Here is a 26,699-nt window from a genome sequence, read left to right on the forward strand (position 1 = left end):
AAACATTGTAGCTTCTTTTTTTTTTTAATGTGAATAATGATACTCGTTACTATTCTATCCTACTACTATTAGGTTTAATTTGAGAGAGAGAACACACAGAATGAAAATAACATGGAAATAAACCTGAAACCTACACAGTTGATGTGAATGTGTATGTTGCCTGTCTTCAAGATGCCCCTATCTGTGTGTGTTAACTAATTGTCCTGAGGATGGCCTATACTGAGCCCCAGAAACAGCCTTTATAGAAGACACACAGAGAAGACAAATGTGAAGTGTCACCGGGCAGAGGAGAGGGGTACATTCCAGTAACTCGTCACAAAACCTCCATCTACTTCCAAGGGTGGCATTACTGGAGATGCATTGTTGTAGGCTGGGGGTTGTGGTCGGAAGGACTAATGGAAAACAGAAAACTCAGATCTGAAAGGGATCCACGCAGTGCATGGGGTCGTGCTGCAAACGACAGCCACCTCATCTTGCCTGAGCCCCTTCCGCGTCCGGAACTCCTTGCTTCACCAGGTAACCCCGCAGTACCACTGCACCCCTCTAGGCCAAACCATCTTACAGGTGTTTCTTGCAAGGAGCCGTATTCCTGGCCATGACTACTAATTACAGCTACAACAACGGTGAATCACCATTGCCTGTACCTCCAGCACCCAAGCATTTCTTCTCGTTCTCCTGTCCCCCCACCCCATCTCAGGGCACACTCTAGCTTTGCTCCTGCTCCTTTTGAAGCACGATACTAAGACACTGAAGACCTTTTGGCTTCCTCATCAGGGGGATAATTACAAAGACAGCCTCCCTCGCCGGCTTTTGCTGAAGTCACCCGAATGGAAAGTATTAAAAATTCCAGCCCAGAGGTCTCCATGTCTGACTGAGCACAGGCAAGGGATACTCAGAGGTCCCTTCACCTCCCTCCCGAAAATAAAAAGAAAGAATTGTCCCTTATAATGAAAGAGAAGTGCCCACAGGGATATGCTGAATATCTATGAGGGGTCTTAGAGGGGAAAATTATATAAGAATATTATCCTCAGTGTTTCTATGTCTTTAACTCACCATCCCCCAACCCCAGCCCCAGCCCCAGCCTATAAAAGCAACAAGTCCCTGCCACCGACTCTTTCTTCTTATGTCCCCAAGTTCCCTGCCTCCTGGCAACGTACATCCCACCTTCTTGCATCATTCTATTACATAATTGAGAGGCTTGCCTTTGAGATGCTCCTCTCTTTGCATTAAATAAGATAAGCAGCCTCTCCATCTTCCCTACCCACCCAATTTCCACCTGACTCATCTCCCACCACTGGCTCACATTCAACCCCTTCTGCCCTGGGAGGCAGAGGAGGCAGGGTCAGCTCCCCGCCCCTTTCCAGCTCCCCTCCCCTGGCCGCCTCTCCTCCCTCTGATGGGTTCATGGTGTTGAAGCAGGAGTGGCAGCAGGTAACAGAAATATCGGCAAGAAGTCATGATTCTAAGAACCATGTCACCTTTCCCAGCACCAGCCAGAGGAGCATCACAGCACGAGAAGCAGACAGCACCTTTAGACCACCTGATGGAAAACAAGGTCATGTGGGCTAAGTTCCTATTTCTCTCCTGTCCTTTTTCTTTTTAAATTTATTTATCTAATTTGAGAGAGGGGGCAAGGGAGGGGCAGAGAGAGAGAGAGGGAGAGAGAGAATCCCAAGCAGAATCCGTGCTATGCTGTCAGCACAGAGCCCGATGTGGGGCTCAATCCCATGAGCCGTGAAGGGCGTCTGGGTGGCCCTGATCTAATAACCTTGACATTCTTATAAAAAAGGGGAATTTGGACATTTGGACACCGAGACAGACACACACAGAGGGAAGATGAAGTGGACAGACACAGGGACAAGGCCATCTATGAGCCAAGGAGGGAGGCCTGGGACAGGCCCTTCCCTCGTGCCTGCAGAGATTTTAGACTCCTGGCCTCCAGAACTATGAGACAAGACATCTCTGATGTTCTCAGGGACCCATTAGCGGTACTTTCTTATGGCAGCTATCGGAAAACACACACTCCTTTTTCTCCCAATAACCTTTTGTTTCCTCCTGATTTTTTCTTCTCTCCCTGTTGGTTTCTGAACTTAACAATGGCAGCAGTTATTATCCACTCAGATCCCTTGCTAATGAGGGACAGAAGGTGGAGAGGTTCCATAAAGAAGAATTGCCCTCGCTTTCCCCCATCGAGTCAGAAAAACAGTATATACCTCTATCCCCTTCCTCTCATTCCCAGTTGTTCTAAATCTGTTCCACAATCTTTTCCTGCTCGGTGCAAATTAATGTGTTTAACACATTCACTCCGTAGGGATTGCTATTGTTCTAGTTTTCCCTTTTTCTTTATCCCAGAAGTCATTTAGTTGGCTTGCTGGATTATTTATCGCTATTTTTACCTGTCACTGTTGACAAGCAGACAAAAAAACATGTATTGAGGAAAAGCTCTAATGAGGGAAAGGGAATTCCAGATAGAAAGATGCGAAATGCCACATTCCCTGCCCCATCTCCACTCCTCAATGGAATTGGTCTGAAGAAAAATAACATGAGAATATACATAGCCAGTAGCTTATTTGAGAACAAGGGTTTCTGCTAAAAGTAAAATCTCACCAAGTACATTAAGGTCTTACTTTTGGGGCCCTGATAACATTTCACATTCTGATGCCAGGGCAAATTTGCTACGCCAAGACAACCACATTTATTGCAATGCCATTGGCCTGTTTATAGTAGCAAATTAAATAGAGAGAAATGGTGGAGACGCCCATGTACAGAAAAACAATTTCTAAATGGAATGTATGCCATGCTTTTCTTCCTCTTTCTACAGATCATCTTCAGCGGGTGCTTATGAAGTCCCTACTTACTGAAAGGCTGAGCTGAACAGGCCAAAAAGGACTATATAAGCTTTCCCTGTGTTCATTCGTTCATCCATTCAACAAACATTTCTTTAGTGCCTGTGTTTACCAGACACAGGGCAGGGTGCCAGGGATTCAGGGTGAGAAAGGAGGCGTGGCCTCCGCCATGCCCGGATTGAATCCAGCAGCATACAAGCTAGTGAGGGAGCAGATGTTAGTCAAATATCACAAGTGCAGCCGATGACCACACACTGGGTTTGGTGCTCTGAAAAGTATGGTTTGGGGGGATAGAAGACGGGACCATGCTTAGGGGAATGGACCATCAACTAGCACGGTCAAGGGGGTTGGGGCGCCACAGAAGAGGAACACAAGACATGAGCATGAGATGAAGAGGTGTGCCAGGGTAGTTAGGGTTCCAGATCAGGTCACAAGGATTTGTAAGAGGTGGAAATCTAGCAGCACTAACCCGTGCTCAAGACCCTAGGAAAAGATGGTCATGAGGTGCCCAAGATTGAGTGTGCGGTGCAGAGAGGGAAGGCAACATTTTGACACAGACACCTGTTTCTTGAACATCTTCCAAAATGGTGTCATGCCCTCTCCACCTCTAATCCCCAGGCCCTCCTGTGCCGTTGAGCTCTGGACCCCAGTGCTGCTGTTGGCTAAGAGGAAACAGGAAAGGACAGTTTCCAGCATGCACAACCGTGACTGGGCATCTGCATCCACTCAAACGCTGCACTTTCCATTGCAGCTAATCTCGGGAGGGAGACGGGAGAGCACATTTATAAGAAGATAAAAGTAACTGAAGTCTTTCTCGGAGTGTATGCATGCGTGTGTGTATGTAACAGGAAGAGAGATGTTGTGGGCACAAAGGTGGGCTTATCTGGGGATGGGTATGGGGGAGTGAATAGTTTGCTACCAACACAGCAGGAAGAGGAATGGGGAGATGGTGATTGAGAAGGCGAGTCGGAGGGTGCAATGTCTACCTTGGTGTCACCTACAAGGAGCACGAAGATATGCCATAGTGGAGGGCCCTTTCCAGTCCACTAGAGAGACTCAGGAAGCTGTCATGGGGGCCAGAGAAAGAATGATATGGGACCTATGGCTTTGAAAGGCTCCTCCTGAGTAAGACATCCAACTGGAAAGCAATAGATCCAGGGGCTGATATCTCCGATAGTTGCCCTTTACCAATCCATTTGGGCAACGTGATCACAGCTAGTCACAGGCTGGTGTGTGTGTCAACCCCTGGAGGTCATTGCAAGAATTCTCAGGGCATTATGAGGCAAGCCGTCAGAGCTGCAGGCGACACTGGGGCAGCCTCTTCACAGAAGGATGATGATAATCGCTAATACCCGGTGCCCGGCCCCCTTCTGTATGTTTAAATACACGGACACATTTCAAACTTGAACCAACCTCTGAGGTGACTACCATTTTTGTCCCCACAGCACAAAAGAATTTTTCTCCAGGTCACATAACTAGTAACGTGGCAGAGCTAGAATTCAAACGGCCAGGCGCCCGGCTCCAGAGGTTGGGCTCGAAACCATCAGACTGTGCAGGCTTCCCGTGTAAATGGGGCACATCACACAAAACTCCGTCTGGACCTAAAGGTGTGCACAGAGTACCAGGGACAGACTGGGTGACCAGCATGCCCAGGACTCTACCTCGACGGAGAACCATACACACTCAAGCGTTACTAGAATGTCTGTGCCATGCGACATGTGACAATGTCTGTCCCACCTGGGACGGCCACCCAGGTGGCAAAACCCCCTCACCCTGGGGAGCCCCACCGATGCCTCACACCAGGCACCACAGCAACCAGCCTTCAGATATTACAGTGTTGCAGGGCGCCAGGGCGGCTCAGTCCCTTAAGGGTCTGACTTTTGCTCAGCTCATGAGCTCACGGTTCATGAGTTCAAACCCCGCATCCAACTCTGCTGACAGCTCAGAGCCTTGGAGCCTGCTTCAGATTCTGTGTCTCCCTCTCTCTTTGCCTCTCTCCAGCTCACACTCTGTCTCTCTCTCTCTCTCTCTCAAAAATAGACATTAAAAAAAAAAAAAAAGGTATTACAGTGTTACAACTTCTGTGTCATTGATACCACAATGCTTTAGAATGATTCTGCCATTGAATGCTCTGGGGCTCCAGCTTCTAAAGGTATACAAGCCAAAAGAGAGATGCATCTCTCTTCATCCAGTAATCAAATAAGGAGGTTTCTCCAACTAGCGATTCAGAATACAAAGGGGAGACATATCCTCCCACCTCTATAACCTTCCCCACAACCCCCAAATTCACTCACCTATTAACAGGTCCCTAGCTGATTGGAGGGACCTTGGAGAGAAGAGCTTCAGGCCATAGACAACGTAAGTGGGAGGGTGCCGGGCTTTGGCCCCTGTGTCAAGAAGCAAAATAAGGCCACACAGCACACAAAAATAGATTGGTCTGCTGTATGTTATGATTTGGTTGTGTCCCTAGAAAACAAACACAATATCTGAATGGTACCTATTATTTGGATTAAATGACAAAAATCTCATAGTCAGAAATTTATATCATATCATACAACTTATACCATAAAACATTCTCTCCCCCTCTCCCAGCATAATTCATATACACAAATCACCAGGAAAAGAGAAAGAAAAAAAAACAAAACCTCTGATGCTTGTTCTGACAATTAAGGAGAAGAATATCAAAAAGAATGTTATGCCTCTCAGACTCAACAAGATTTAGCTGAAAATTTAATTGCCATCCTTAGATACAATCTAGATCTAATCAATGATCCCCTAACAGTGAAACTTCCATTTGTATTGTTCATTTCAAATGCAAAACTAATATAAGCCATTATTTGCTCTATGTGGTCTAACTTGAGCCCCACTACTATTAAGAAATAGAATTATAACTTGTGGGCTTTGATTTCTCTGTCTTAAAAAGCAAGGCGATACAGATACAAAGTTATACCCACAGAGATTGCAGAAAATGTCTTAGTGTAGAGCAGGGGAATAATCCAATTTTTAAAAACTCACCATTTATATACATTTTCCTTTGAGGAGGACCAAAAGCTTAACAGATCTCATCTTGGCCCTCAAAATGTTGTTATGAGGAGAAGTAGAAACATGTTTATTCTTCTCCTTGAATGGATAGAAAAATTATGGGAAAGATAGAACACCAAACTTTCCAGGGCAAAAGCCAATGAAGAATTTACATGTCACAAATCAGTGCACAATTCATAAGGCTCAAAACACCACCAAAAATGAATTAGGGGGAGAATATTCTTTGCAATTCATGAACTACTTTGGGTGGAAAAAGTCAAGATGAAAGTGATACGGCTTTGGATGTGAATTTTTAAAAGTCACTGCCTTGAACGTGTTATATTTAGAAATGCAATTTAAATTGCCACCGCTTCTATATAGAGATGGTCCTATTCTGAGACCATCTTTTAATAGGAAAGAAAACACAGGCTGTCCGTGGGGGCTGGCTATGTTTGGCCCTGAATCCAGCCTCAGTCTTGAAGGAACATTTGCACTCTTATGAAATTTCCTTTTGAATCCAACTGGGTCATAGATTAATGGGTATGGAAATACTTTCTCTGCATTAAAAAAAAAAAGAAGTCAAAACTAAAGCCTAAGTGAGATTGTAATGCATTTCTTATCAAGTGAAAAGCAAAATAACTCTGGTTGCTACAGACAGATACTTGGTATACAAACACACAAGACATTCCTCAAAGCGACACCATACAGGAGATATAATTAAAGAGCGACCTCCCGCTTGTCCCGATTCTTCCTTTTCCTAAAAGGTTTAAAAATACATTTTCTAGGAATTGAAAGTCTGGCCTTGAACAAGCCTGTGATACAATCTTAAATCTGGCAAGTCAAACTTTGTTAATGGGCAGGGGAATGCTTCCTTGTAATTGTAATTTATGAAACAAAACGTAAGGCTGGCTCCCTCACAAACAGCCTGCCCTCATCATCCACCAATGCCTCACCTCACTGCATGTTCTGGGTCCCCAAACCGTTCTAAGCGTGACCCTAACAGGTGGCACAGACATGACTTTTATTTTCCTTCATTCCTAAGAAAGTCCCCTAATAAAATTCCTTTGCTCTCCAATTCCTTCTTTCCCATGCAAATCAATCATCAGATCCCCCAAGGATTGCTTTTTCTTTTTTTCAAGAGAAAAAATTCCACTAGTTCCACCAGGTCAAGTCTGATCAGTCTTTTTTGCAACTCCTCCAACTATCCCTCCCCCCAACCCCCCCCCCCACCTCCGCCATGTGGTTTCAACTTGAAAATGCCCTGGGGAAGCTCCCCTGACATCAGCTGTGGGGCATCCTGGAGGCTGTCTGCGCATGCGTCTGATTTCCCACCAGCCCCACCCACGTGTAGGAGGTCTGGGCCAGGGCAGCTTCTGGAAGGGCGAAGCCAGAGAATCAACACCTCCGGGGACCCCACCTCCGGAGAGTCGTGGTGCACGTGGCTAAGGGGACAAGGCCATTCGAATCATCCCCATAGCAAGACAGTGGGCTAGTCAAAGGCTTCAAAGTTATTAAGACAAACATAAAAGGTGTTTATTATAAGGGAAGATGGGGTGTCAGAGAACCTGGGATGCAGCTGGGCCTCGGTGGTGAGTAAATCTGGGCTGTTAACCCTGTTAACCAGGTCACGCTGCGACCACCCCATGTCAGCTGGCTGCAGGTGTCAGCCCTGGGCTCTGTGCGGCCTCAGTCCGCAGGGCAGGAGAGAGAGCACCTCATACCTGCAGAGTCTGCACACGTTCTCGTCTGGCCACATTCAGGACCTGGTATTTTTTTGGGCCGGTGTGAATGGCCAGGGCACCAAGAGCTAACATTTGTCCCACCTTTCTTGTGCCCCAGGCACCACTCTACCCACGTGGCCAGTCCTCGGGACACGCCAAGAAGTACTTACTATTCTCATTTTGCCAAGGGTAATCTGCGGCATAAGTTTTAATAATAATTTTTTGCGAAATTACGAAATGTACCCCCGGCTTCCCAGACAGAAAGCGGTGTGGCGGAGCAAGGATTCGGAGGCTGGGTGGGCACTGGCCTCCCGGCCGCCTGGCCACTGCATGCTGACTCCCGACAACAACCGGGCAGAGGAGCCCATTGGGCTCAGGCCCCATCAGGCCCCAGGACTCAGCCTGACTTCACTAACGTTCATTCATAATCGTCATTCTTGAAACACATAATGTGAACGTCACTTGTGTGAAGCAGAAATACAGAGAGCATGAGGAGAAGCATTAGTAATAGTTTTGGGGTGTTCAGCCCAAATGTCCATCAGCTGAGGAATGGATAAAGAAGATGTGGTTTACATACACAATGGAACACTACTTGGCAATGAGAAAGAATGAAATCGTGCCATTTGCAACAATGTGGATGGAACTGGAGGGTATTATGCTAAGTGAAATAAGTCAGTCCGAGAAAGACAGATATCACAGGTTTTCACTTATACGTGGATCTTGAGAAACTTAACAGAAGACCATGGGGGAAGGGAAGGGGAAAAAATAGTTACAAACAGAGAGGGAGGCAAACCATAAACACTGAGAACAAACAGAGGTTGATGGAGAAGAGGGGAAAATGGGTGATGGGCATCAAGGAGGGCACTTGTTGGGATGAGCACTGGGTGTTCTATGTAGTGATGAATCACAGGAATCTACTCCTTAAGCCAGGAGCACACTGCACACACTCTATGTTAGTCAACTTGACAATAAATTGTATCAAAAAAAAAAAAAAAAAAGACCTTGAACTCTAGAGGGTGGAGAGGGTATAGAACATTAATGGCACACTCTGTCCACTGCTCTGGGGCACTGTTCACTGACGTGAACCCCCATCATTAAAATAGGAGTTGGCTGGGGGCGCCTGGGTGGCTCACTCGGTTGAGCGTCCGACTTCGGCTCGGGTCATGATCTCACGGTCCGTGAGTTCGAGCCCCGCGTCGGGCTCTGTGCTGACAGCTCAGAGCCTGGAGCCTGCTTCCGATTCTGTGTCTCCCTCTCTCTCTGACCCTCCCCCCGTTCGTGCTCTGTCTCTCTCTGCCTCAAAAATAAATAAACATTAAAAGAAATTAAAAAAAAAAAATAGGAGTTGGCTGTTTCATAGTTCGTTACGATGGTACCGATCTGTTTACTCAGATATCTGTGCCTGGTGATGGGTTTTTTCTCACTTTAGCATTAGCAAATCAGCATTAGCAAATGCCTGAGCATTTTTAACTATACACTTCAGTCCCCATTGCATGTGGAGCAAAAGGGGGAAAGCTGGGGACCAGGCAGCCACTGCCCTACAGAGAGAAGAGCCCCAGTAAAACCGGAGCCAGTAAGTATTCCGTGACTCATACTGGGGTATATATAAGGATCCAAAACATTTTAGAGAAGGCGGTAGAGGTGATAAGCAGCAACCAAAAGGTCAAATAATTCCTAACAGATGACTACTAAAATGCTACTTCAGGGGCCCCTGGGTGCCTCAGTCGGTTGAGTGTCCAACTCTTGGCTTCAGCTAAGGTCATGATTCCAGGGTCGTAGGATCGACCCCAGCTTCAAACTCCATGCTGAGCGTGGAGCCTGCTTAGGAATCTCTCTGTCACTCTGCCCCTCCCCTGCTCCTTCTCTCTCTCTCTAAAAATGAAACAAATAATAAAATAAGATGCTACTTGAGTCTAAATATGGTAGAAATTTGACAAGTTACTTTAAAAATTAAAAAGACATAGGCAAAAGAGTTTCTGTAAGCTTAGCTTATAATTTAATTTAGTTTATAATTTAATTTCACAGAATGATATATTTCGGGGCCAACTTCTTAGCTTTCCCGTCTGTGAATCTTGACAAACGGGTCAATGCAGCTGTCCAACCAAGGAGGCAGTGAAATGGACATCAAATGGTGCCCAACGTGCCATCCACTCTGCCACCCTTCTATTTTACGGTTTCCCACTACCTCAGCATTTCCCCCAATGACAGTGACCGACAGAGGGAAGGGTGATCACTTAAGTTCTGCCCTGATTTCATGGCAGAAATTAAGTATAAAAGCATTCAGAGAAGGCAATTTGGAGTGGCTCATGCTTTAAAGAATACTATTTTTTTGAGCAAAGGAAATACACAACTGAAGAGATAAACCTAATTTAATTTTCAGTCGAGAACCACTAAGACTCAGTTGACCTTCTTATTTCTAAGATTGAGGACTGAGAAAAATTTTTATAGGTCATTTAATATCATTCCTCTGACAGACACTACCCCCAGCTAGGTGATCAAGGTCAACACCAACAGCGGTTAAGTCACGTAGACAGTACATAGCCTCAACGTGTTGTGATGAAAATGGCTTTTCCCCTCAATGGTCTTGCTCCCAAAATTCTATAACCCCGGTCTAATCATAAAATAGACATCAGATAAATCCCGACTGAGGGGCAGTCTACAAAATCCCTGACCAATACTCCTCAAAACCGTCAAGCTCATCAAAAAATAAGCAAAGTCTGAGAAGCTGTCATGATAACTAAACATAATGTGCTATTCTCGATGAGGTCCTCAAACAGAAAAGGCACATCAGGTTAAAACTAAGGAACTCTGAGTAAAATATGGACTTTGGTTACTAACAATGTATCAATATTGGCTCACTACTTGCGACAAATGTCACAATTGGATGCAAGAGGTAAATAACAAGTAGGGGAACTGGGTGTGGGGTATGTGGGAACTCTCTGTACTATCTTCCCAAGCGCTCTGTACCTCTAAAGCTGTTCCAAGATCGGAAGCGTATTCGCAAAAATCATTCCCGATGATTTTGTATATAACAGGAAGTGGTACCAAATGTCCTCTCTGTATAGTTGCCGTAGTTCACCGAGGAGAACACATAACAAGATACAGCCCTTGCTCTTTGGAGTTGGTACTGTAAGCAACAAAATGATAACTACGCCAAGTGGAAGGAGACAAGGAAAGAAACATTTACAGAGGACTGAGTCACTCGAGGCCCTGCGCCGGGCTCATTACATGTATTGTCCAATCTGCTCGTTCACCAAATCCAACTGAGGCTGCTCTTGTACACAGTTTAGCCGTAAAAAAGTTGCTAAGATTCGTCAAGTGCTTCCACCGTACTATCGGATACTGTGCTGAGCACCTGAGCACCTTATCTTGTCCAATCCCCTTATGCTCCTCTGTCGTGATTTCCTCTCTCACAGACGAAAAACCTGAGATGCAGAGAACTAACTTGCCCAAGATCTCATACTTTGTACATGGTCAGGCTGGATTCAAATCCCTAAATCTGCATGCCACCCCAGCGTTTGTCATGTATCATTTGAGATCACCACCACTGTCATCCCCTGTCGGGGGGAGGGAGGGCGGTGAATGCAGATTCCCAGGCGCTGCCTCAGCCACCCCAACTCAGAATCCCTGCTGCTGCTGGGAAAGACACCTGAGTCTGGCTCTGTGCAGGAGATGCCAGTTTTCTGCTGCCCCTTAACGTATCCTACTGAATTTTGCTTCCCGGGTGATCATCAGTGGTTGCTGTTGGTTAGACCTGTGCACAGATCTGGGTACGCCAGTTAAAAGCTTCCTCGTCCATCCACTGCTTTATTGCCAGTCTGATCCTCAGATGCTGCCAGTATCCACCTGAACCATCACTTTTTAAGCTCGGCTAGACCTGTTTTCTTTTATAACCAGACACATCTCTTTCAGGCCCAGGGTCTACTGTACCGTATCTATCAGCACGTCATTAATTCTGCATTTACATCTGAAATATACAGTGTTATGCAAAACTGTGACTTCTATTTTGCTATCTTCTGGTTTTAACAACTTGCTCAAAATCTGCCACCTGTGTTCTCCAGAAGGAAACAAAAAAAAAAAGAAAAGTCGGTCAATCACTCTCAGAGCAAGAAGTGTCTGAATTTATTAATAACCCCTCCCCCTACAATGTACAAAACAATGTCATTTCTGGAAAGCACTTTGGTCCATCTGATGACCGGGGCTGGCGTCGGCAGCAGGCTTGAGAGCCATCTCTGCGCCCAGCCTTGGTCAGCTCCCCTGACCATCTCCTTTCTGAGGTCTGCACATTTATAAACAGGAGACAATAAATTTGCCTTCTAAATGCCCACATGGTTCAGTCAGATTGCAAGAGGAAACATTTTGCAGCTACCGTATTTTCTCTCCCCACCAGAACTGTAAAAAAAAAAAAAAAAAAAAAAAGCCAAATCAAATCAGGGACTAATCTACTTAGAAATCGGTGTACAAGAATTAATAAACAGGTGTCTGGCTATGTCTTACTATGACAGCAAGAGAAGTCATTTCTTAACTCCCTTACTATGACACGCTTGCTTGGGGGAAAGGAATAGCTACTTGACTGAGTCCTCGAGGAGCTAGACCAACATAGACAATATAACTCCAACTTAGAGCGATGACATAGGGTTGTTGCTAACAGACTTGACAAATCCACAGGGATTATGCAGCTGTATTCACCATCCACCTTTACTAGCATGTTCTGCATTATTGCTGAAGGTACATGCGGGAAATGAATGTTTAACAGCACGTAACACCCCTCCCCCAAGTCACCCAGAAAAACGGTGACACTGAGGTGTCATCACTAGAAAGGAGGGTTTATTTACTGAAGCAGAAGGGGAGGACGTGGCATCTAGGGTGGGTTCGAACAAAAAATTTCAGAGTTCCACATCTCTGCTCACTCCAGCTAACCCAGATTTCTGACGATAATCACAACAATACATCTTAATACCCTAATTATGCTGCTTCTACTCATCTTGACATTCAGACTCTGGAATAAAAAGAAGATGTATTATATGTAAACCAATTACGGGGAACAGAGGAATTTAACAAGATAGCAACGTATGCCATGTGATCGTCCAATTATAAGCTTTTCTTAATTACTATGAGCTAAACATGAGCTATCACAGATTTAAAAGCAGTCCTAAATCCTGGATATGAATTTTTTAAAAGCACAATGGAGCTAAGATCAAGCTTCCTTTCTCCGGTTTTCTTGGGGGCCCACAGCTCACCCTAACAAAGAAGAGAAAGCCCTCTAAGAGCTGAGAGGTCCACCGGGCAGGGGATTAGACCAAAGGCATGCGGTAGCCAGGGTACCTGCAGGGACAGTGCCGGACCCTGTCACTTAGCATCCTGCAAGGGAAGGGCGGCTGGGTCAGAGGAAGCTATGTGTGATTCAGAGCTCACGGAAGGATGCCGGAGCACCAACAGGTCAGTATCGGTGAACCCAGCGTCTCAGTTCTAAATGAGCCCAAAATCATGTGGGAGAAAAGTAACAATACTCTCGAAAATGTGGACTAGGAGGAGATCAGCTTCATGTAAAGAGAATAATGGTTCATGCTTACACAACTGATATTACCAATAACGATAGCTCCCACTTACTAAGCAATGTCTATGTTCCAGGCACCGTTTTAAGGAATTTAAACAGATTATTTAATCCCGACAGGCATTTTTATCATCCTTATTTGCATGCAGAGAAACAGAGACATGGCAAGTACATGTATCTTCTTCTGAGTTCAACGTTCAAGCGGAGGAACCAGGAAACAAAAGCAGGCAGTCTGACTGCAGAGCCCGGCCTTCCCACACTGGGCTGCATGGTCTACCCTGACATGAGTCCAGCGGGATAGAAAAGACCCTCGCCACCCTGTACACCCCCCCCCCCCCACCACTGCCACTCACACCACGCTCTCAGATCTAGCCTGAAATCGGCAACCATGCATTCATATTTCTATGTATATATTCAATAGATGCACATTGATATATATTTTGCCTCTTGGACAGATTTTGTTCCCCTCTCTTCAACACAAGCAGACGAGACAAGCTACTTGCCTGTTATTCGAAACTTACGTGTATTGGCGAGGCGGGGTCGGGCTGAACGCTCTAGAACACAAATCAGAAGTGTCTGTGTCATCATCTCATGATTTCAAGGATACATTAGTGATGGTAAGAATTAGATGTGGTCTTGCCTTTAACAGGGAATACTGGCAGCTGGCCATGACAAGGCAGAAGAGGAGCACCCACATGTCTTTGCAAAAGCCTTGGTTCAAGGTCAGAAATCCGAGTAGGGAAACCAGGACAATGAGTAAAACTGCCAGCACATTTTCCTTGACATCTTCAGTTCTGGGGAAAATAAATAAGAACCAAGGAAGTAAAAAGTGAGTCTGTTCCTAAAGATAATACCTGAATGCTTCTAAAATGACTGACATGAACAGAATAGTTTGGCTTTTTAAGCTTTTGAAGCATGCCTTTATATGTGGTAACAGCATTTTAAGGCTTCTTTCTTTCTTTCATTATTCTTGTATTTTATAAGCGAAATCCCTATTTTAATCCCGAACTTCTGTTATTGGAAGAAACGAAATATAACTCCATGAGTCTCTTTGATCACTAAACTGGGTTTCCTGGGGGGAGAACAATTAACTATTCCACCTATGATAGTGAAATGTCTTTCAGACGAAGAGCTGTGCTGGTTCCTTTAAGTGTGGCGGGCGGGAGGTGGGGGGAGGCAGAGGAGGTGCCTTATCACCTGGCTGAAGCAGGAAACCCCTCCTCGATACAATCTCCTCAGCCAGAATCCCCTTCCCAGTTTCAGGAGCTGGAGAGCTGATGTGTAAGAGGGTCTGACTGAGGTGTGTTGTGACCACAGTCTCACTGGGACCGAGAGGGACCTTTGCATAAGAGGTGTGCTCATCTGAAGGTGGGCATGCTGTCGCTGGGTGTGAAGGTAGACAGGGTAAGGGAGCTTTAAGGTGCCGAGACAAGGGGATGAAGGCTGGATCTTGGAGGCTAAGCAGAATGGGGGAGGCAACAAGGGCAGAGGAGGCTGCTAGGCAGGAGAAAGCGGACGGGCCCAAGTGCTTGACATAGCTTGGCATTGGCAACGTTTGAGGATGGTCAGTGGCTGGGACTACGACTTTAGAGGTGAAAGGCTTCTATGGGAGGAGGCTTTACATGGGAGGGCATAGCGATGGGTGGAAGAGGCTGAAATGGAGCAAGGGAGAATGGTGTGGCCACAACGTCAGGAGTTCAGATGGGTCATTCTGAGCATATTGGTTTTTTTAATGTTTATTTATTTATTTTGAAAGAGAGAGAGAGCATGAGTGGGGGAGAGGAGCAGATGGAGAGAGAGAGAGAGAGAGAGAGAGAGAGAGAGAGAGAGAGAGCAAATCTTAAGCAGGCTCCACGCTCAGCACAGAGCCCAACACGGGGCTTGAACTCACGAACCGTGAGATCATGACCTAAACCGAAATCAAGAGTTGGATGCTCAGCCGAGTCATCCAGGAAGCCCAAGAATGATACGCATATTTTTTTACCTTGCCAATTGTCGCTCAGGAACATACCGATCTGTCCCATTAAATGATTTTCAGAACGGGACAGGTATCTACTGTACTCCTGGCAAGCAGGCACTCCTGTGTTTTTCCAAATTAATATACTTTATTTTGTAAGAGCAGTTTCAGATTCACAGCAAAAGTGAGGGAAAGTACAAAGAGTTCTCGCATAGCCCACCCCGCAAACACGCGCACACACACACACACCCGCCCCCCCTCCCCATCGACATCCCCCACCAGAGTGGTACATTTGTTACTATCGACCAACCAACATTGACACATTGTTATCAACCAAAGTCAGGAGTCTACATTATGGTTCATTCTTGGTGTTGTACATTCTATGGGTTTGGACAAATGTGTAGTGAAATGTATCCACCATTACAGTATCATGTAGATTATTTTTACTGCCCTAAAAATCCTTTTCTGCCTACTTACCCTGCTTTCCCCCAACCTCTGGCAACCACTGATCTTTTTATGTCCCCACAGATTTTCCTTTCGAGAATGTCATACAGTTGGAATCATACAGCGGGTAGCCTTTTCAGGTCAGTTTCTCTCACTTAGTAAGATGCATTCAAGCTTCCTTCATATCTTTATATGGCTTGATAGCTCATTTCTTTTTATCACTGAATACTATTTTAGTATATGGAATACATCCATATGGTGTATGGATGTACCATGGTTTACCCTTTCACCTATTGAAGAACAACTTGGTTGTTTCTGAGTCTTGGCAACTATGAATAAAGCTTCTATAAATATCCATATGTAGGTTTTTGTGTTAGCCAAAGCTTTCAACTCATTTGCACCAAGGAGCATGACTGCTGGGTCCCATGGTAAGAACATGTTCAGTTTTGCAAGAAGCCACCAAGCTATCTTCCAAAATGGCCTTGCCATCTTGGATTCCCTCTAACTATGAAGGGAGTTCCTACTGTTCCACATCCTCGGCTACACTTGGTGTGGTTGGTGCTTTGGATTTGGCCATGCTAATCAGGGTGCAGTACATATCACTATTGTTTACCTTTGCAATTCCCCAATGATACGACGTGGAATGTCACTGCATATGCTTATTTGCTACCTGTATATCTCCTTTGGTGAGGTGTCTGTTCATACCTTTTGCTTATTTTTTAATCAGGCACTTGAGATGTATAGAAGCAAGACGCATAGAATGTGAAGAACTCAGATATTATCATGCTCAAGTTGAAAGTTAAAAGAAAAAAAAACAACTCCTGGGGGGACCAAGATTCCTCCTTTGGTGGAAAGGAAAATTTATGGGATTTTTTTTTTTTTGTTTTCCACTATGTGCTTTTTATAGAGCTGAATATATTTTGTTAGTTCAGGTCCATAAAATCCATTATAGTTTTTAGTGTGCTCATAACATTTCAATGTATACTTAAAGATATCTAAAGCTTAGGAAAATTTTTTTTAAATCAAAAATTTCAGTTAAATGACCAGACATTTTTCCTATTTAGGGGGGAAAAATAACGTTCCTGAAAAATATTCCCCCCCACCACCGGTTTCTCCCCCAGCACGACTCCATTCCTCTGCCCCAGCACCCCATGACTCCACTCTCACGGCTCCTTATGCATCTGTATTTCAATATCGGGTTAAAAAGTTTACTCACTGGGCAAGGAGTTCTGTGATTGAGGCAGTACAGATAAGTCAGAAAGATTTATCTGGCAGAGGCTGACAAGATGCACTGGAGAGGAAATAGAGCAGAGTGGGATAAACAACACTCCAGGGGAGAAGGAACGAGGGCCTGAGAGGGCAGTGGGAAACTGGAGAGGCAATGTGATGTCAAGACACAGCACAGAGCAGGGCAGAAAGGAATGGATTGTGCACAGTGAAAGGCTGGCTGAAAGAACAAAGAAGGTCTCAAGATTTCAATGTGGGGAAGAAAGGATCATGGCAACATCAACGGCAGAAGTTGGGAAGGGGAGCTGGTTTGCGAAGGGAGGTTGATTTGTTTGGTCACTCAAGAGGGCTCAGCACTGCTCCAGAGGCTTGGAATACATCAGTGAGCAGAACTTTTGGAGCTTTCCTTCCAGAGGGCCATGGCATGAAATAAGTAATACGCACACTGCATAAGGATATTAGACAGCATTCGAGGATGATTCACGCAATCAAAAAATGATCAGAACAAGGTGAAAAGAACTGTGGCGGTGGGGGTGGGGAACTGCTGTAATTTTAAGCAGGAAGGTCAGGCTAAGCCCCACAGAGAAGTGCTACTTGAAAGGCGAGGGGGATGGCCACGCAGATATCTGAGAGGAGAGGAGAGGGAACAGACAATGCAAAGGCCTCAAGGCTGGAGGAACGCCTGGCTTGGTGAAGAATGGCAGGAAGACCAGTGTGGGTGGGAAGGAGTCCATGGCAGTAGCAGAAAGTGAGGTCAGAGAGCAAAGCAGTGGCTAGATCATGGGGACTCTGAGGCATTCTGAGCACTTTGGCTTTCATTCATGAGTGAAATGGGGGGCACCACAGGGTGGTCAGCAGAACAGCATGTTACAATATTGTACAGGGAGGGGGGCACCTAGGTGGCTCCATTGGTTAAGCGTCTGACTCTTGATCTCTACTCAGGTCGTGATCTCATGGTTCGTGGGATCGAGTCCCATGTCAGGCTCTGTGCTGACAGTGCAGAGCCTGCTTGGGATTCTCTCTCTCCCTCTCTGCCCCTCTCCACCCCATCTCTCTCCAAATAAATAAATAAACTCAAAAAAAAAAAAAAAAAAAAAAAAACAGTGCACAGGGAGAACAGGTAGAGGCAGGAGATGCTATTGCAGTGGCCCTGATGAGAGACAAAGGTAGCTCAGACAAGGGTGGTCACATGAAAGGTGGGAAGATGTAGCAGATACATCTGGAGAAACAGTGAACACGATTCCCTGTGAGAGGCTGACTGAGGGTGTAAAAGAAAAGAAGATACAAGGTTGACTCCAAGATGTTTAACCTGAGAAATTAGAAGGATGGGGTTGTCGTCAGCTGAGGTGGGGAAGACAGCTGGTGGAGCAGACGGGAGACGGGGCAGTGGTAAAGAACTCAGTTTTGGACTGTGGTCATGAGATGTCAGGCTGGTAGATGGAGAGACAAGTCTGCAATTCAGGAGGTAGGTCCAAATCTTAGTTGTTGGCACCTCGGCGGTATTTAAAGCCATGAGACTAAATGCAATCACTAAAGAAAAGAGGGTAGACAGAGAAAGAAAGGAGACCGAGATCAAGGGCCGTGAAGCACCCAAAATCAAGGGGGTCAGGAGGCAGAGGCTACCTGCACGGGTGACTGTCCCGTGAAGCAGTAACCAGCTAGGCAGAAGGAAAACCAAGAGAGGGCTGGATCCTGGAAGCCAAGAGAGGAAGCATACCAAGGAGGAGGATCGACTCTGTCAAAGGTGGTAAATGGGTCTAGTAAAATGATGACTGACCAGTGAAGTCAACGGTGACCTTGACAAGTGCAGTGTTGGAGTCGGGAAGCAAACATATGGGTTTATGAGAAAATGAGAGAAGAGAGAAGACAAACAAGCACAGGCAGCTCTTCACGGAGTTTTGCTGCAAAAGAGCACAGAGATACCAGACAGTGGTTGGCGGGAAAGTGGGCCAAAAGGACTTTCGAGGATGGGAGAGATGAGAGCGTGTTCTCAAGATGGCGACACTGACAATGAGATTGTTTGAAGAGCATGAACGATTCTCCCCCTACTTGTTACGGGGCTGCCTCCTCGCCTTATATCTATCTTGGTTTGCATGTTTCCTCCTCAGGAAACACTTCCGCAACCACCTGTTCTGACATGGTGTCCCTTGTCCCCCACTTTCCTCTACCCCAGGCCTTTATGTGTGTCCTTCACGGCACCTATTCCACTCTATTTCAGCCTGTCTCATGCAGTAGAATACAAGCCCCGTGAGGGTAGGAACCACACCTGTTCCACTCACTGCTCTGTTCTCAGTGCCCAGTGCAGAGCCTCACATGGAGCAGGTGCCTGCGGTTTGGGTGGTTTTTCCTTTTACTAAATTTGTTGAATTAATGAAAAAATGAATAAAATGATGCCCAGATGGGCAGCTTTTTATTTTAGCTTTTTATTTTATTTTAGATCGTAACTAGAGAAATGAAAATAAAACCTATGTGTTTTGCATGATGGGGTAATAGCAGAATAAAAAATGTATAAGAGAAAATAAAGGAGATTAAGGACAAGTCCAAAAACACCTGAGTAGAATGAATGCCAAACCAAAAGCAAATAGGAGATGTTGAAATCACAGGAACCGTGAAGGTACAATCAGAGAATAAGGAAGTATTTTCAAGGAAAATCAGCCTGAGTTCCAGAGTAAAGTTGAAAATTATGAAGCAGAAAGCCTTAAGCTATGAGAGTTTATAGCAATGATTAGCTCAATTTCAGTGCTTTTAATTCACCAATTTCTTCTACTTCCTGCTCAACCCTTACGGTTTGTTTTTTATTATGCATAACTTCCTTATAAACTTTAATTTGGCAACTCAAGTTCATTAATCCATGGGGGATTTTAAATATAATGTCCCCCAATGAATGTCAAAAGGTAATTTATTGATGCCTTTTGGAATTTTACAATCATCATAAAAAATGTATTGTGTAAGTTCCTGCTTTCTTAAACAGGCCTTTCAGATCATAACTGTCCTCACAAAGAAGGTGAGCTGGCGAGGGATGCCATAATACAGCCCTACACTGTACTCAAGGCCATGCTGAAGTGGTGACTTCTCACTCCTAGAATCTGTATTGTCACAAAGCTCCCAGGTGATTCTGGTCCACGGTCCTGTTTGGGGAATGCACTCTCCCTGCAAAGGTCCCAAGCTGCTTGGTTTTTCTAGGTTAGTGTTTGGGCTTTTCTTCCTCTGTCCTTGCTGTCAGTTCGGGCCTCATGTCGTCTGATCTCCCCTCTTAATTGACCGTGAACTGGAAAACCAGATCCCCACGTGTGCTGGGAGATGCCTGAAAGTAGGCTGATATGGGCTCTGAAAACAGGATGATTTCCCCTACGAATTAAGGGCCTAAATGTGTCTGGACTTGACAGCATCTACTTTGGCTACACTAATTTTATTTTATTTTTATTTATTTTTCTTCTTTCTGGGTTCTGGGCCACATTCCAGGTCATAATAACAGCAACAGCAGCTAATATTTAAAGGACACTTTCCATAGCTAATTTTATTTAAACCTCATAATCTCCCTGTATATAGGTGATCCCCATTTAGCAGACAGGAAGCTGAGGAACAGGGAGGTTTCACAGTCATCCTTAGATCACAGCACGAGTAAGTGGTGGCACGGGGCTTGATCCCCAGGGGCTCCCTGTACCAGCTGAGCGACCCATGCCTAAGAACGTAATGCTGTCTCTACAAATCCCTTAACACTGAATTCAAACCCACTGCAACAGAAGCGATTAAAACTATAAAACTGTAAACTTTTTAAAACTGTAATAATCCTCATCATCCTTTTCCAGACTTTAATTAGATTTTCAGTTAATCTGTTGCCACTGAGTGCATTTAAATAATGTACACCTAGAAATGTACAGAAACATTTGTTTTTAATATGAAGGGCTAACACGAGGTGGTCCAACTTTCAGCAATTCCTTTTAAACAGAAAAAGAAATTAATATTTCAAAAAAACCCCTAAAACTAACTCATCTAACAGGATGTGTTATTTTGGATGATTCCAGTTATGTTTGAAATGTTCATCTTAAGTGTGTGCCTCTGGGGTGACGTAGTGTTGTTAGAAAAACCATTATAACTCCATTCCCTGACTTGTGGGTCCTGAAATTTACTGTTGTAATTTTGCATGACTATAGTTTTTTAGTAAGACATTACTATAACAATCAGTCACTGAGGGACCAACCATAGGATGGCAGGCAATCAGCTTTCCCGCTGCCCCCACTGGCTGGCATTTAACTGTGAAACTCCACATTTGTTGATGACAGTGTCAGTAAAGGCATGTTGAATCTTCTTTTCTTTTTTAAATGTTTATTTATTTTTGAGAGAGAAAGAGAGAGTAAAGGAGCAGCAGAGAGAAGGGGACAGAGGATCCGAGGCGGGCTCTGCACTGACAGCAGAGAGCCTGATGCAGGGCTCGAACTCACAAACCATGAGATGGCGACCTGAGCCAAAGTCAGACGCTTAACTGACTGAGCCACCCAGGTGCCTCAAGCCATCTTCGATTTTCAAACCAACACTCCCATCAGAACTGCACAGCCCCTGAAGATGAAAATCCCGTCCTTTGTATATCGTGAGGTCGGGGGCAGGGATGGATATGGGAAGTTCCCAACCCGGCCCCGTCTCCACCGTGCTTTAACTAACTGGACCTTCTCCCTCCCTCTTCTCCCTCCCCGCCCAGCGACTGCATCTCCAACCCTGTGTTTCATCTTCACAAACAATGGAAAGAAGAGACGAGAAAGAGTAAAGCGTTTAAAGGAGAGGTTAATGTTCCACTTAGTGTATCTCAGACAAGAGTGAGAAGTAGCCTCAGCTGTTGAGGAGAAAAGCTAGAAATCACAGGGCTCCATCTGCCCTCCTCTCCCCCTGCCCGCATCCAGTCAGCCAGGTCCCACACTACCCATGAACCCTAAGCCCTCCTACAAAAATGTGGCAAACCGTGAATAGACCAACACATAATACTGTCCCCAGAGCCGACCTTAAATCTGAACAGTGTTCCCCCAATTCTCTAATCTCCTACTGTAATTGCTAAATTACAATTTCTCCAGTGGTCAAGATCTCACGGCTTCGCCTTTGGGTTTGCAGCACAAAAGGCATACCTCTTGAAAATGTTCCAGAGAACCTTAGCAAGTGGCAATTTCTTTTTTATAAGCATGTGAGTGCCCTGTTATGCCCCCATTGTGTCTTCTCCGTACGTTTGCATGCTCAGTGGCTTACCGATCGAGTAACGCCAACAAGGTAAGTCGATCATACCAGACTTTAATCCACTTGCCAGGGAAAATGATAAACTTGTAAAACTGCTCTCGGTTAAATTTTCCTTGTGTTGAAGAACATGACGAGTCTTCCAGATCCTGACTCAGATGCTTTTACATACCAAAAGAAACAACAGAGAAAGGGTTTCATACTGACATGTTATTGTCATAAACGTACCTCATAATAAAACAGTATAGAAAGCAGATGTTCAAATTCTGAAATGTAAACCAACATATTTCATTAAAAAGGGTACTCTAAGAGAAAGATAATGATCAACAAAAAGGGTCTTTCTTACCAACACACTTCCATTCCATTATAACATACCATTAAATTTATGCTACTCCCATCAAAACACTGATGTTAATTAAGGCCAAGAAACTGCCATGAAAATAGTTCTCATAAAAGATCAGAATTTAACTGAAGATCTTAAATGGATTAATTTTTTAAAGATATGTTATTTAATGCAACATCAGAATAAATATTTAAATTTTACTAAGAGTAAAAAAATTTTCATTGCCAATTTTGTAGGTCATTGGTGAGGCCTGATATAAGAAAAAACGGAAATATCTATAGAAAAAATCTAAACCAATAAAATAGAAACAGGAAAATTTAATTCCAGATTCAAAATGTTTTAAGCCCAGATTCATTTCTGGTTGGCTCTAATCTTGTGGAGAAGAATTTAATTTTGAAAAGAAAATTCCTCTTCATTGATTCGTCTAACATACTTAATGAGTAACTCTTCTGAGCCTGGCACAAGGTTGGGAATAGGAAAATAAAAAAGAATACGGTGGACTCAGTCTGTGGCAGCCTATTGCCTGTAAGAAGACACCTCTTAGACATTCAACTGTCTCACAGACTCAAAACCAGATGCTGAATGCATGCCAGGGCCCGACATGGGACTAAATCCCAGAAACCATGAGATCATGACCTGACACAAAATCAAGAGTCAGATGCTTAGCCAATTGAGCCACCCAGGTGCCCCTAGGGTACCATGCTTTTTAAAAATGAATAGTTTCATTCAATATTGAATCAATGCAAACACATATCTTTTAAATGTATGTAGAGTATTAAAAAAACCCACGAACCCCAATTGAGTGAATAGCTGCGTGGCTATCACCCAGTATAACAAAAAGGGCATTACCGCTAGCATAGAAGTTCCCTGGGGGCCACACCGCGGACACCTCTCCTTCCCTATTCCTTCAGGGATCATCACTGTCCTGACTTTGGTGTTTATCATTCCTTTTGTTTTCTTCTGTTTTACTCTGCTTATTACATCCACAACTTCTATACTGTTTATGTTTTTGAACCTCGTGGATATGAAACCACAGCCTATGTATGCTTCTGCAACTCGCCTTTGTTCCCTTCCATTGCACATTATGTTCCTGAGCCTGATCCATGCTGTTTTACAGCTGTGGCATCTATTTTCACAGTTGAATAATATTGCATTATACGGACATGCCATAATTTACTTATCTGCTTTACTGTTGGATATTTAGGGTCTTATTTTTTTTCAAAAAAAATTTTTTTTACTATTACACTGCTATGAACATTTTTGGAAATGTCTCCTGGTACATATGTGCAAGGATTTCTTTAGAACAGACACCTAACATACACTTAGGAATGGAATTGCTAAGAATGCAAATGTTCAGCTGTACCACACGTTCAGCTTTACTAGGAAGCAAATGGACGCTTCCAGAAAGCGCACAAATGCAATTACTGGATATGGAAATGTTCAATTTACTAGAAAACACCTTGGAAAAATGAGATTTCTAAAGTGATCCTATCAGTCTGTACTCCCACTAACAGCAGACAAACATCGTGTCGCTCCCCATCCGCACCAACATTTGAGAGCATCGGGTACTTTTTAGTTGTTGCTAATCTGGCATATAAAATATTTCAAATTTATTCTAATTTGCATTTCCCTCATTATTAATGAAATTGAGCATCTTCATCCACTTTTAGTTTTTGGCTGCTTGTTTGTCTTTTATTAGCTTATATGTGTCTATGTGTGCATGTGTGTGTATATATGCATATATGTACCCATATGGTCAAGACCTTTATTAATCATGCGTGTTACAGATATTTTCCCAGTTTATGGCTTGTCTTTTCACTTTCCTTACGGTGTTACTGATAAACAGGTGTTCTTAATTTAAGTGAAATCTCATTTATCCATTTTTTCCTGTAAAGTACAAAAGTTTTGCACTTTTGGTACCTTGTTTATCAAATCCCTTTCTACCCAGAGTCATAAGGGTATTTGATTATATAATTGTACTTAAAATTATATACTTTGCCTTTCACATTTAAGTTATGCATCTACCAGGGGTTTCTGTACATGATATAAGGGTCTGTTTTCTTTCCCATAAAGAACACTATTGTCACAGCGCCATTTACTAAAATGTTTGTCCCTTCCTCACCAGTTTGCCAAGGCACTAATGCCTGTATCTGTGGGTTCTCTTAAACTTTAAATTTTAAATTATATTTGCTTTGTTGCTCTTCCCTTCATCTCCTCTGGAACTCTGACAAGGAGAACAGTAAACCTTCTTGTCCTGACCTCCATGCTTCTTTCTTTTTGTTTTTTTTATAAATTTCTTTTTTTTTTTTAATGTTTATTTATTTAGAGAGAGAGAGAGAGAGAAGGAGAGAAAAAGGGAGGGGCAGAGAGAAAGGGAGAGAGGGAAGGAATCCCAAGCAGGCTCTGCACAGTCAGCACAGAGCCAGACATGGAGCTCGAACCCACGAATGGTAAGATCGTGACCTGAGTTGAAATCAAGAGACAGATGCTTAACCGACTGAGACACCCAGATGCCCCTGACCTCCACGCTTCTTAACCTTCTTTCCTATTTACCTCTTCATCTCTCAGTGCTACACGTACATAATTGTTTCAAATCTTACGTGTCAAATCTCCCATTAAATCCCTTAAAGTTTTATTTTTATTATATATGGGTCATTTCTAGTATCTGGTGCTTTTTCAGATCTGTTTGGTCATTATGTGGCCTTTTGCTTCTGACATTTGCAATCCCTTCTTTTATTTCTTTTATACACGTGAAACATTCTTAATCCATATTCTGAATCTGATCATTACAACTTCTAAATCCACTGAGAGTGTGTTTCTGCTTTCTGTTGACTTTGCTGGCTCTTATTCATGGTCTCATGTTTTCTAATATATTTTATAACTTTTCACTTAATCGTATTTTCCTTGGATCTTTATTTGAATGAATTCCTTGACAGCAATATTAAAGCTGTGCTCTTCAGGATTAAAATTCGCCTTTGTTTCTGCTAGGCACGAGAATGCAATACCAAGCTGGCACCATCTTAACATAAACTCTTTGTGTGAGGTGTTTGGATCAGCCATGTGATCCAGGATGAAAAAGGGCTGCAAACCCACACCAAAGTTTGAGGCAGGCAGCTTTCTATGCAGTCCCCTTAGTGGGGATGGTGTTGACAGAGTGTGTTTAGTTAGTCCTAAGAGTAGGATGTGGCTTCTTGGAGTCCCAGATTAAGTGGAGAGGCTCCTGTTAGACTTGCCACATCGTGCTGTTTGCCATTCTCTGTGCAGAGGCCATTAAAGACAAAGCCCCCATCGATCTCCTTTGCTGTTGGCCATTGCTTTTCAGGAAGACTTTTCTGGACACCCCAGTTCCCTGTAGATCTTCTATTTCTAGCCTGTTTTTGTTTTTGTTTTTTTTGCAATTGTGCTTAAAAACAAAAAAGCAACAACACAGAATTTACCATCTTAACCATTTGTAAGTGTACCATTCAGTAGTATTAACGATATCCATATTGTTATACAACAGATCTCTAGAACTTTTTCATCTTCCCAAACTGAAACTCCATCTCCATTAAATACTGACTCCCCATTCTGCGCCCAGCCCGATAACCACCTTCCTGCTTTCTATGTTTTTGACTACTGTAGGTACCGCCAGTAAGTGGAATCATACAGTATTTGTCCTTTTGTGATTGGCTTATTTCATTTAGTATAATGTCCTCAAGGTTCATCTATGTTGTAGCCTGTGTCAGACTTCCTCCCTCTTTAAGGTTGAGTATTCCATTGTAAGGATGTACCACATTTTGTTTATGCGTTCATCTGTCGATGGACACTTGGGTCGCTTCCACCCCCTGGCTATTGGTAAGAATGCTGCTATGAGCATGGGCGTGGAAATATCTGTTTGAGTCCCTGCTTTAATTCTTTTGGATATATACCCAGAAGTGAAAGTCCTAGCTCATTCTAATCTGTACTTTTATTTGTTTGCTTTGGCTCTGTATTCTTCCAAACAGGATTTAAGATAGGCTGTAATTTCCTGTAGGCTGACTCCCATAAGACACAGGAGACTGGTAAGAAGGGCCGAGACCAGGAAAGGGATGAGGACAGTAAAGAAGACAGCCTTGGAGGGGGAGCTGCTATTGAAAGGTTGCACACATTTCTCCTTGAGTTATAAAGTAGAAGGTTATACTTGGGCCGATTTTTTTTCCTAATTCAGTGAAAGTCACTGGTGTCAAAGTGCCTGGCACGCATATGGGCAGTGCACCTGCTTCACTGGAGCCCACAGCAGAGCTCTCCGAGGAGGCCAATTTTACCACCTCTTTGTTCCCAGATGCTAATTCACTGACTCAGCTATGGAACATGAAGTTATTCAGATCATAAAATATTAATTCAAAAGGCC

General features: G+C 44.0%; 1 protein-coding gene across 4 annotated transcripts in view; it reads right to left on the reverse strand.

Moving 5' to 3' along the window:
- Positions 1-26,699, reverse strand: part of PCNX2 (pecanex 2) — a 299,669-nt gene that overhangs the window by 204,168 nt on the left and 68,802 nt on the right. For all 4 annotated transcript variants that reach the window (XM_019418990.2, XM_019418991.2, XM_019418992.2 and 1 more), the window contains exons 10-13: positions 22,003-22,148; positions 13,783-13,936; positions 13,664-13,696; positions 5,141-5,312 (exon numbers count right to left, since the gene is read on the reverse strand). In XM_019418990.2, the coding sequence (XP_019274535.2) occupies positions 5,141-5,312; positions 13,664-13,696; positions 13,783-13,936; positions 22,003-22,148 (505 nt within the window). The remainder of the gene's footprint in view (positions 1-5,140; positions 5,313-13,663; positions 13,697-13,782; positions 13,937-22,002; positions 22,149-26,699) is intronic.

Source organism: Panthera pardus, unplaced genomic scaffold (assembly GCF_024362965.1).
Source record: "Panthera pardus isolate Hobbes unplaced genomic scaffold, ASM2436296v1 HiC_scaffold_22, whole genome shotgun sequence".
Lineage (NCBI taxonomy): Eukaryota > Metazoa > Chordata > Mammalia > Carnivora > Felidae > Panthera > Panthera pardus.